At 43.5% G+C, this 12847-nt stretch overlaps 1 protein-coding gene across 14 annotated transcripts in view; it reads right to left on the bottom strand.

Annotated features, from left to right (window-relative positions):
* The window catches only part of ABLIM1 (actin binding LIM protein 1), a 314726-nt gene that overhangs the window by 56893 nt on the left and 244986 nt on the right, over positions 1 to 12847 (bottom strand). For 10 of the 14 annotated variants that reach the window (XR_012160071.1, XM_073354282.1, XM_073354291.1 and 7 more), the window contains exons 8-9: positions 11749 to 11807; positions 3617 to 3664 (exon numbers count right to left, since the gene is read on the bottom strand). Coding sequence is in view for 13 of the 14 variants with exons in the window: in XM_073354282.1 (XP_073210383.1) it covers positions 3617 to 3664; positions 11749 to 11807 (107 nt within the window). In the remaining variant the exon portion in view is untranslated. The remainder of the gene's footprint in view (positions 1 to 3616; positions 3665 to 11748; positions 11808 to 12847) is intronic. The other 4 variants (XM_073354293.1, XM_073354284.1, XM_073354289.1 and 1 more) reach the window with 1 other exon arrangement.

Raw genomic sequence — 12847 nt, 5'->3', positions numbered from 1 at the left:
GAGCAAGATTCCAATCCTATAGTATGCAAGTGGGCTGCATAGCGGCTTACCCACCTGCTATCGCTCACTGTATCGGGGCCTGAGTCACTGGAACTACATCAGTGTAAACGAGTGTAGAATTGGGTCCAGCACTGGACTGTAGAGGGACAAAAAACTCTCTCCCATGGCATAGTTCACAATCCACGCAACACAATTTAGGTGCAATAGTTGCAGGTGAAAGTCAGGCTGAAATTCCACTCTGCAATGCCTCTGATGTTTGAAACTTGAATCCTGTGTAGTTACTTACACCAGTACAAAGTGAGTGCAATTATAAATTGAATGGCAGCTTCTGGCACTTCTTCAATATCCACGTGACATTACCTCCAGGTAGGGCAGTGTGGATCAAGAAATTCATTCAGTGTCATCAGGTATCTGAGTTCAAATCTCCATAAATCAGAAACCCATTTATTGAGCCAAAAATCTCCCTGGTCTCCTTTCCGATGATCCTACTCTAAAAAAGCTGCCAATGCTCTTCCATGCATGATAATTCCTGGAATTCCTCCTTAGTCTAGGAAGCAGTATGCACATTGTTAAAGGTGTTAAACTAAATTTTCCTGAACTAAAAATTAACATACCAGGAGCCTGATACAAAGCCCAGTGAAGTCAATGGAAATACTCCCACTGACTTTAATGGGTTCTAGATCAGGCCCAAGATTTGTCTTTGAAGAAATCAAAGCCCACATTGCCTCCTCCTGAAAAATCAAAAATCTACAACAATATTCTCAAACCAGATGCAAAGTAAAGGAGCTCCCTAAAGCATGAAGCAATTTGTTGGCTGGTGGGTGATTCTGGCTGAATGCAGTGGGGTATTTTACTCTAATGCCACTGAACAATTAAACTCTCGGTAAACTTGTTCCTGTCTCTTGTTGGCTGTGACACAGAACCAAGGAGCACTGGAGAGAAAAAGAAACCAGACAGTGTGGCTCACAGATCTCATACAGGAAATATCTGCTCAGTCGGGCTTTCTTATCTCTCAGCAGATATTTCCTGAAGGGAGCCTTCGGCTGAGTAGCAGTCACTTTCCCAGGGTCCTTTTAGCTTTTACTTTATAGTGAGCAATCTAACGGGGTATTATTAAAAAAACAGGCTAAATAGAGTATTCCTCAGCTTACATCTGATTTGAGATGTGTTTTAGGAATCCCATCAAAGAAACTCATGCATTTGGGGACACTGGGGGAATCAAGGACTTGGAACAGGTACCACGAAAATTAAGGAGTTAGATCAAATGCAGCAGTCTACAATGGAGAACAGATGACACTGAGGGATACCTCTCTCTCTCTCTCTCCCTAGCAAATCTGAGCATATTTTTTCAGCGGGACATTGGACCCGCTCAGTAGCTACAAAATTCCATATTGCAGGAAGAGAGCACAGAAATTTCTAAGATGCCGCAGCTGCCCTTCTGCTCCTCCCATAACGTAACCAAGAGAAAAATTATTTACATTAGCCAAAAAAAAAAACAAAAAAAAACCCAAAACCCCCCAAACACCAAGAATTAAATGGGAAAATCAGGCTGTTAATGAGAAACATTTTATTCCCTTTAAAACTCTGACAATTCATACTGCTGCTTGAGTGGAGTCATACGGCCATATGTAGAAAGTTGTTGCAGTTACCATGGTAAGCGATTGTTTTTATTACAAAGCACAAGGAACAAGGTTAAATAGCCGAGGTGTAATTCTGGGCATCTTCCTCATTACTCACCTTCTGGTTTTGGCCAAAGATTTGTCTTTTTGATTTATTTTTTCTAATAAGTACAAACAGATTGTGAGTTTTAGAGAAACTACAGTCTTCTTTTTTCCTCTCTCTATCCCTATACTTTCTCTGGAATGTAACAGACAGAAGTTTGTACATCAAGAAAAAGGGGCTTTCATAATTACTTTAGGGAATCAGAAGTTGCCAGGAAACGGTCACTTAGAAATAGTGTTATTCTAGTGTTATTCTCTTGCAATGTTTCTAAGTCTCACCTCCCTGTTTGGTCCTTAAAAATACATTCTTTGATCTGCTCATTCACTGTATACTAGTTCACCCCTCCTATTGAGCAACTTTCTCCATTGTATTTTTTCATACCAAGTGTAGTTAGTGGAGCCTGCTTTCCAAGTTTAGGCAAACATGTACACAGGTGCTTAACTTTAAGCACAGGAGATATTGCACTGGAGTCAATGGCAGGACTAAGTGCCGAAAGTTCATCATGCACATAAACACTGGCAGGATTAGGGACCTAGTCTCCTTTCCACAGTTCTCCCTTTCTTCTGCTCTCGGATCCAGTCATGCTTATTAGCTTCCCATCAATCTGACTGTTAGTAAATTAGCTGTTTGCCAGATCTGCCGTTCCTTATACCCAATATTCCTAGTCTCCTTCTGAGTGCACCAATTTCACATTAAATCTCCTTCAAAACTCTGTGAGGACCCTTTCTCGTTAGTTACTATTATTTGTATTGTGCTAGCCCCTAGGGACTTCATTCACAGACAAGGACCCTATTGTACCAGGCTTTGTACAAATACAGAACACAACGGCAATCCTGCCCCGATGAACTTAGTCAAAGTACTTCTGGAAACCCAGTGATCAGCATTGTAGGGGTTTCTTTAGTTGTTCCCATCCTGTATCTTGCTTAGTTTTACAACTGTCCTCTTAAGAGACAGAAGTTTTCCCATTGTTTTAACTAACCCCTACATCCCTACTTAGCCACACTGGCCTCTCTTGCCCCTTTTTTCCTGTTTACACAGGATGAATTTCAACCAGTCTCTCCAACTGTTTCCTAAACATTTCCTACTCTGCTATAGGACATTTCCCACCTCCACTCAGAGCGGTGACAAGCAACGAACCATTCAGTACTTCCATTAAACTCCTCTTCCTGCTATTTTCAGTGTGCTCTCTTTATCCTCCTCCTTTTTTAAGAGGGTAAGAGCCATCTCCACCTGTACATCTCCTTTCTCTTCTCCTCCTCCTCCCCCCTCCCCCCCCAAACAACATCTTAGACCTCTTTGCTGGATACAGGAAATTGAAGAATGTATAGTAAAAACAAACAAATTCATGCAGATCATCAATGGAGCTAAATGATTGACTCAAATCTCAAGGAAAGCATCTGCATCACTTCTTCATATTTTCCTCCTCTTCGGCAATCTCTTACTTTTATTTCTTTTTTCTCTCTTCATGCATTTGTCTTCAATGCAAAAGGTCATTCATGCTATTTTTATGGCTATTCTGTTGGGGCCATTGTGTATGTCAGTTCTGGATTACTGTATCTCACACACACATATGCCCCAATTTGTTATTTAATATTAGTTCATACAACTTAGGCTGGCTCATCTTGATTTACCTCAGTTTTTAGATCATCATGCATGGCACACCATTTAAACGGATAAGTTATTTAAAAGAAAAAACAAAAACACTAGGGCCATCCACATCACCAGAATGCTGCAATGTGATGGCTGTGCTTTTCTATGCTACAGATGTTCAGTGTCATGCTCTATAGAAAGATATGGGGGCAAGCAAGCCAGATCAGAAGTGATCCCATGAACATCTGGCTAACTGGATGCACTACGATGTTATAAAAGACACTGCCAGTGTTGTTTACAGTACCTGCCTTAGTTTTTTGATTGAGTTCATTATGCAAGGCGGTGAGAACAGCTGCAGAAGAAGGGATAATTTTTCATTCTACACACAGTCACTTAACAATAACATTGCTAATACAGTTAAAAGAAAAAGATCCTTAGCTACAGAGGCTAGTTTAAGTGTGGTAAAGATGTACATATAAAAGCTCATTAGAACTTAGCTTTTTCTGCAATCACTTCTCCTTGCTAAACAGGATTTTGTTTTAGAAGTAACAACATAGATTACTTTGATCACTTGTATCACTGACTGTAAGGTTTTTCAAAGGAGACAAGTTACTTAGGGCATGGATCCAAAGCCCAATGAAGTCACTGGAAAAACTCATATTCATGTCAGTGGGTTTTGTATCAGGCTCTTATTGCATCATGATTATTATAAATGGTGATGTATGCGACCCACCAAGAAACAAAATCTGAAACCATCCGTTATGCATGTCCATTATTTTGCCAATTAATCATGGCTTCAAGTTTCTCTTTCCAGGAGCATTCATGTGGAGACTAATTATTTCCTCTCCTAAAAATCTACAATGCATATTCATTGGCTAATTAAGCAGTCATAAAGACAAGCTTTATTAACAGGTGTGGTTTAGTTTTAAAAAACACGCACATACACACGTGCTCACAGATAGGAGCAACTTCTTTCCATCCTAAAAGCAAAGTGCAGTGAAGCAAAATTGGTCTTCAGGACAAGTCATTCCATACTAGTTGTTGCCAAACTTAAGCTATGCCACAAAACTACTCATGCAAATGAAGGCTTCCTCCAATACCCTTGTTAAGTTTGCACCATGAAAATTAAGGGTGAAATCCTGGCTCCCAAACTCCCATTGACTTCAATGAGGCCAGGATTTCACACCATGTTCTTAGATTCTACTGTCACAGTTTGATCTTCTCACAGAATGCTAACATACACAATTTTCTTAAGAGATTGTAAATGTGGTTTTTAAAGTCTACTGCATGTATGTAATTTATGACAAACTTCCTTTCCATAAGCCAGTTTATTCTTTCATGTTGCCAGGTACATTCATACATTTTGTAATCAGTTAAAACCTTTCTATTTAGGTCTCAAGCCTGGGGATATATGCTTGGATGAAAGACTTGTTTCTATAAGGCATCCACTGTAAATATCTATTTTCGTTTTCTAAAGACCCACATCTTTCATTCATACATAATGGAAATTCATCTTTGTCCCAGATGAGAAGACCCACAGATTGGTTTGCCTTGCCTCCAACCACTGAGTCCAAAACCATATACCCGTGGATTTTCTTGAGCATTGATCTCGCTAAAGCCCTCATTTCCTCCAAGCACAGATGCATCCCAGAGTGCTGAAGTATGTTTGGTTTAATCAGTCACACGCTGTAACAAGATTGACTAACTACTGTTTTGAGAAAACGAGAGGTTGTATTTACAAAATGAGCTACAGGAATTGGCTCACTATGTGCAAAAGGGAGGTACAGCAAGTAGGGATGAGCAAACCAGTTCTGAAAATATTAAAAACTGCAGCTTCCCTGGAGCCTTTGGCCATTGCTAGAATCAAACCCAAGCTAGACTCTCTCAAGGTTCTGAAATATTCCACTTACTCCACACATTTTTCCTCTGTGCATGTCCCTCTACCTGTCTAGGTCTCTGCTGGTATTAGGACTGCAAGATCTAAAATACTAAATGTATCTTCCTTCAAGCCCAGCTCCAGGGAATACTGGAGATTCCACAAGAATGTCATTTCCCCAAGAGATTTCCTGCCCTGTTTTGAAGACTTGAGAGCTTTGGATAAGCTTGGAATAGGAATCTAAACTTGCATGTTGTTACCTATCAGCTCTGTGTTCTTGGGGAACCAGGGCACAGTACCCAGCCTGTCTGACTCACAAAAGACCTTCCCTCCTCCAGCCTCTGCTTGAACCAAAGCCGATCAGAAGACAGACTTACAAAACGCAATGAAAAGGCAGTGGGAGACACACCTAAACCCGCCAGACAAGGGTGACAGGATTAAGGAAACTCCCCTAGTCTGATTTGCATCAAAGATGGGACAGGGACGCATCTCCATTAGCATACAGAATGGAGAACAGAGATTCCAAGGCAAGAACCACACGGAACTCTGGGACCAGAAAAGCAGGAAAGCACTGCATGATGGGGGATCTCTGCTCCAGATCTTAATGAACCCATGCCTGCACACACCCAGCTCACTAGTTATCAGACCAATATATCCTTTAGTGGTATCCAAAATACTGAAGCTGTCTAATTGCATTGTGAGCTCCCTCAAAGGAACACCGCCCATAGCCAGGAATGATCAGTTCCTCTTGTGTAGCCTGAACAAAACAACTTTGGTATATTCCCTTGAGCCATCAGTTTACCCATAAACAAATCTAGTTTTCTCCCTTGAACCATTGTTCTTTCCCTACAAAAACCCCTACCCATGCTCAAGTAAGTACTCTGATGCCTGGATCCAAAATCTACATCAGTTCCATGGGGACTTCCTCTTCTCCTCACTGATCATGCTGGGGGCTCTGCCTGTCTCCAGTGCTCCAGACCCTCAGCTACCACCACCATCTGGAAACCCCGATCAATTCAAGCTTCATGGAGTGGTGAGAACCCAGCTCTCTCTTTAGGTATAGCCTTCTGACTCTGACTTATGTGATCAGTTATAGTTTTCTAAACCAGACTAGATTTAATATTATAACTGTTTTGTTTGTTTGGCTTCCCTTGTATGGTTATTACCTGGCAATAAATAACTTTCATGGCTAAGCTGGTTGCTTCTCTCTCTTCAACACCACTGGTCTAAAATCTCATCATCAAATGCACACAAAACAAAGTGTACAACCATTCAAAAACCTTGACTGCAGTCAAACAGACGAATGCAATCGTTCTGTAGATTACTATCTAGAACCTTTAATATCTGACTGCACCAACTCTAATTCTCCAGAAACATTTCCTCACCCAGAACCAGTGATAGAGCATCTTTATAGTTGTTAAGAAAATATCAAACACTCTGTACCTGCTGGGCTCAGAGAAGTCTGGAGGAAGAAAGGCAGCCCAGAATGAATAGGTAAGAGAGGGCTTCATAACTCTAGCTTGGATAAGCCACAGATCAAGTCACTGCACACATGGTGGCTAGAGCTAATGGGCAGCACAAGAATCAGCCCATGCTCAGAAACCATTCAAAAATAGAAACTTTACAAAACAATTAACAACCAGTTTAGCTCAGTTCAAATATTCAGTTGGTGCTGGTCAACACTTTCTCAGAATGGAACGTTTCAATGACATTTTTTCATGAAAAATCTTAAAACACTGTTTGTGAAAATTTCCCCAACCAGCTGTGAAAGTCACAATAGTTTTCATATGATCAGATCTTAAGTGTAGTGTTTTCATTTGTAATTTTTTATTCCAGAACAACCACTTTCTACAATCCACTGAATAATGACACCAAAGTGAAAGAGCAAAAAGCTATTTTTGTGTGCTTAAAAAAAAAAATCAGAACCTTGATATTAAACAAACAAATTAAGCAGAAGTAGGAAATAGCAAACAAGATGCATTTCATAATGCGAAAGACAAAGTTTGTGCTCCAAGGGGTGAGTGAAGGCAAGGAAAGCTGTGTGAGATAAGCAGCAGCAGTAGCAATGACAGTAAGGCAATATAAGGAAATCTTCTCAATAAAGAAGGTTATTAACAACTGTTTGAAAACACAACAGCAAACCTCTGTAGAGCGTGGTCTGCGCAGAACCAGACTCTTTGGATAAAAGAAATCAGATGAGGAACGCTGCCATGAAATATAAGAGGGGAAAAAAAGTGAAAAAAGCAATGTTTCTCCTGGATACGGAACAGCACATAAGCATCAAGAGTTCAAGTTCTTTTGCAACACAGTTACTAATATCCCCTTTCACTAAGTTGGACAATAAACGGTGCAGTGTAACATCAATGTCACATACGGTTAGCTGCGGAATCACCAACTGGCAGACAATTGTAAAAAAATTAAAAAATAAATCTCAGCACTCATGTAGAGTTGCTTTATTTCCTGCTTGTTTTGGCTTCATAACACGCCACGCAAAAATCTAATGGGGAAAAAGGTCCTAAGCAACCCTTGTTTTTATGATCTCCACCTAAGAGAGGGCAAACTTTTGGCCTGAGGGCCACATCTGGGTGGGGAAATTGTATGCAGGGCCATGAATGTAGGGCTGGGGCAGGGGTGCGGGAGGGAGGGCGAGCAAGATGTGTGAGGGGGTGCAGTGTGCAGGAGAGGGCTCAGGGCAGGAGGTTGGGGTGCGGAAGAGGTTCGGGGTGCAGGTTCCGGCCCGGCACCACTTACCTCGAGTGGCTCCACGGTGGCAGTGGTACGCAGCGGGGCTAAGACAGGCTCCCTGCCTCCCCTGGCCCCACGCCACTCCTGGAAGTGGTCAGCATGTCCAGCAGTGGCTCCTGGGGGTGGGGTGAGGCAGGCGGCTCCGCTGCGCACTGCCCTCACCTGCGGGTATCAACCCTAGAAGTTCCCATTGGCTGTGGTTCCCCGTTCCCAGCCAGTGAGAGCTGTGGGGGGCGGTGCCTGCAGGTGAGGGCAGTGCAGAGACCCCTCTGCGCCCCGCTCCCCCAGGGGCCGCAGAGACATGGTGCCAACTGCTTCTGGGAGTGGCCCGGAGCCAGGGAGCCTGCCTTTGCCAAGCTGCGCCATGGGGCTGGCAATCCTGCGGGCTGGACTGAAAGCCCTGAAGGGCTGGATCCAGCCCACGGGCCGTAGTTTGCCCTCCGTTGACCTAAGAGTTAGCCAGTGAGAGCGCTGACTAACTTGTATTGCAGTTCAGTCACTGAGATAAAACAGCTCGCCGAGGACTTCTGAAGCCGCTTCAACAATAAGTTTGTTTGGTTTCAAAGGGAAAGAAAATCTAGCAGTGCAGAGAGTCCACATCACCAGAAAATCTGGTCCTGCCCAATACTGTGAGGTCACAAGCACTCTCACCTGCCATTTCAAGGCTGTGTTCTTACATTGCACAGGTATGAATGTCTGTGAATTTAATTGATTTCAATTAAGATTATCTCAGTGAAAAGTACTTGCTGGCTTGGATGTATAAAGAAAAAGTAAAGATAATTTGGAAGGAACATCTGCAGTTTCATGGGGACTGGAAATAAGCCAGAAGGTTTAAAAGGTCAGCTTGGAGCATATTTGCAATGGCAGTGATGTAGTCAGGAGTACTTTGAAACAATTAAAAATCTGTTGGGTCACTGACAAGGGAACATATTGTATACCAGCCACACACCAATAAATACAAGCAGTCTGACTCCCAATCACTGCCAGAACGCACTGTTTTACACCCATACAGCTGAATGAGCAACAAGCCCTAAATCAGCCTAAAAGCCTGACAATCTACAGTGGCTTCCATCCAGCTGCTCACCAGCAGCTCAACCCACTGGTCCTTAATCAGGGAATGGCTGACGGTTTTAGAGCACTCTTCACATAAGGGCATGTCTCCACCTTCTAATTTTAGATGAAGAGACATCAAAATACCCAGACTGTCTGTTGCTGGGGCAATGATCACTTCCTTATATTTCTCCTGAAAGAACTGATTCTTCTACTAATGTCACAGAGTTGGATAATCGGTATCGGCTGATGCTGGGATACACTGGTCATGGACAGCAGTACTTGTACAAATGACACAATTCAGTGTGGTGAAAGCCACTGGCCTGAGAGAACATCCAACATGTTTATGGACTTCCAAGATTTCCCCAAGCTGAACCAGCCCCTCTCTTCCTATGCACAGGAAAATGGTGATGATATTTCACTACAAATTTTGAGAAAATTTTTTCGAAATCTTTAAAAATTTTTGACCACCTCTACTATTTAATAATCATACTCTGTAACTGTAAAGTAATTTCTATAGACATTTTCAGCCAAATGGCATGAACCTGCATAAAGTACAGTGTGGGCCTGATTCTTCTCTCAGATACCAGTGAATTTCTACTGATTTAGATTTATACCTGATTTACAGCAATCAGAGCAGAATCAGCTCCCAATAACAATCATCCGTAGCTTTTAAACAGCACTTTGCACCGGTAGATCGCAAAGTGCTGTACAAAGGAGGTCAGTAGCATTATCTCTATTTTACAGATGGGGAAACTGAGGCACAGAGCAGTGACGTGACTTTTCCAAGGTCATCCAGTGGGCCAGTGCCAGAGCCAGGAATAAAACAGAAGTACGTTCCAGTTCAGTGCTCCATCCACTAAGCCACACTATAGTATTATGTATAGTTCATGTGGCCAGCTATATAAGAGTATGCCTACACTGCATACTGAGCCTGGGTTGGGACCCGGGCTTGTGGACTTGGTGTTCCCAACCCTGTGCCTGAGCATCCACACTGCATTGTAAACCTGGGTCTGTAATTGCTGGACCTGGTCTCACAGCCATGCTAACACGTACATACTACACTACGCAGACCTTCTGACTGGCGTCTGTGGCTTGACCTGCGTCCACACTGCAAAAGGTCAGGGCTTGGACCTGGACTCATGCTCAGACCCACTCCCTAGCAGAGTCCTAGGACACAAGTCCTGAGGGCTTGGCTGACCCGAGACAGACTGATTTGTGTGTGGACGGAAGCGGGGTTTGGGCTGAAACCTGAGCGGTAACCTGGTCTAAGTGCGCAGTGCAGACATACCCTACACGTATGTCTATATGGTAAAAACACCCAACAGCAGCCAGTCTCAGAGCCCAGGTCTACAGGCTATGGCTGGAAGGGCTTACACTCCAGTACTAAAAAGAGTCGTGCTGACATTCGGGTTCAGACTGGAGCTCAGGCTCTGAAATCCACCCCTCTCTGCAGGCTTCAGAGCCCCAGGACCCGCCGGAGCTGCAACAGCTTCATGGTTATTTTTAGCACTGTCACATGAGTCTGAGCCTGTAGAATCAAGCTCTGAGACTCACTGCCACAGGGTTCTTTTTGCCATGCAGACATACCCTAAAGCGTTCACATTGGTATTTTCAGCAGCAAATTACCGATGAAAAATAACCCAGTTTGAAGTGCGAAAGTCTTTTCTGAGAAAGTGTCTATTTAGAACAACTTGCAAGTGCTGGATCGGGCTGCATCTGTTAAAGCTCTGCTTTGCATTGCTGCCCCAACATTTTCCTGAAGGTCTGAATCTGCCGCTGGACTGTTCTCCCAGTTTACACTGTTCCCCACAAATATAACAGCACGTTAGCCACATTCATAGTAAACCCGTTAAGGAGAATGTTGTAGTGTGGCGTGCCAGCATCACGTTTCATAAGAAGAGAACTCCTACAAACACAGCACACCATGAACACAGCATGATGCACCACGTACGTTCACCGAAGTGCCTCTCTTGGCCCATTTTTCATCTCCGGCTTCTGAAACTTGACCCCAGACACATTCACCAGGCTCGCAGGTGCGCACTCTCTCATTTCTGTGTATGAGCAGGCAGGTGCAAACACAGATGGGGTAACCGACTGCATGGTGAACTAACCCACAAAGGCCTTTTGGCACTTCTCACACACACAGCCAGGTTTTCATCTGGCATAAATCAGTTTAGCGCCACTGAAGTCATTAAGAATCTGATCCAGAAAGTTTGTCCTCACAAATTTTAAGTCTCCGTTCAGGCCGGCTTAAAATGTGCCCCTCAATCTTTAGGGCCACATCTAGCATTAAGCATATTTCTTCTCTGCATTCAAAACAGGATAAATTGGGCTTAAAGAGTTCATTTAGATGGTGAAGGAAGATCAGGCCATGCTGAGTAATGCTGCAAATGGCTCTAAAGAACAGAGCACAGCTGACAAAGTACAGAGATGTCATGACTGTGCGAAAATAAAAAGATTTATTGACGCATTTGCTTTGTTCACATTTCTCCCTTGAGATTTTCCCCCTCTTAGGAACCACGCTGTAAGGTGAACATTGTCCTGGAGACAACGCCCTCTTTGGAACAATATATTGCAACAAAGACATTGAGATGGTGACCACGGGAAGTGCAGCAGCACCTCTGGAGACGAACGCTGTACTTGCTGCCAGGATTGTCACACTGAGGAAATCACACTCTCAAGGAGAAAGATCAGTTACTGTGTGCGCAAATTATCTGGAGTGCAACTGAGCTTAGTGTCTGCCTACTGTTTGTTTATCTTACCCGTAGCTTATCTTCTGCCTTAGTGGACTGCTTACAGTCGGGATGCCATACAGTGGAACCTGAAATAAAATAATGCATTACTCAGAGTACATCAGATGACTTCAGGTCACAGAGAGCAGAACATTTAAATACTTAGGACGGACCCCTCATTGCATTGCACTGTGCTGTGAATAACCCACAAATTCCACCCCAGCACGTGAGAAATGCAACAACACTAAAAACAAAGACTTTGCCAGCCTACAGTGGCATCTATCTGAGGGTGTCAAAGTACTTTTCACACATGAGTGAATTAAACCTCACGCACAAGCCTGTGCAGCAGGATTAGGATCTGTTCGAATCAGATGTTGCAGATGGAAGAGTCATGTTGCTGTGGGTCAGGGAAGGAGGCTGGTTTTGTGGCTGGTTCTCCGAGGTTAGAGAAGGAGAAGTGGGTCCTATGTCTAGCTCTGGTACAGACTTCCTATACAGTCGTGGGTAAACCCTTCCCACTAAGTCCCTTCACCTTTTCTCTCATTTGCAAAATGGAGGTCATAATACTGTTATGCTCAGGGGTTGGGCGAAATCTGATTGAAACTGGCATTGATTGGCGGAGGGGTGTGTGTGAGAGAGCGAGAGAAAGAAAAGCAGCAGAAACAGAGAGGAGCAGAACTGCCTCAGATACAGAGAGGGAGCCCTGTGGCATGACCTTGAGAAAAAAAAAGAAAGCACTTTTTGGTATAGTGCTGGCTGAAAGAAGCTTCGAACCGCGAGCAAAGAAACTATCTCCAGTTTGATTCCTCCTGTATTCAGCGAAACGGGACTTTGTAATCAAACAGGATTGTATCAGAGAAATACCTGACCATCACCAATTTCTCCTCCTAGTGGAAACAATCCACAAGACCCCAAAAAGCAGCTAACCACTTGGGTCAAAAAGGCATAACAATACTTCATTCCCCGCACCCCACCCCCCAGTGGTGCTGTGAGGCTCAATTCATTAACACCTGTAAGTGTCGTGGAGGATCTTGGATGGAAGGCACTATCTTCAGTAAGTGTAGAGTATTATAATCCTAGCATCACCTAATCTATCCCACCCTGCACTCCCCATCCCTGAGAGTGCAGA

The sequence above is a fragment of the Lepidochelys kempii genome, chromosome 7, assembly GCF_965140265.1.
Source record: "Lepidochelys kempii isolate rLepKem1 chromosome 7, rLepKem1.hap2, whole genome shotgun sequence".
In the NCBI taxonomy this organism is placed as follows: Eukaryota; Metazoa; Chordata; order Testudines; family Cheloniidae; genus Lepidochelys; species Lepidochelys kempii.
The sequence above is the reverse complement of the archived record's forward strand: the minus strand, read 5'-3'. Positions and strand labels throughout refer to the sequence as shown.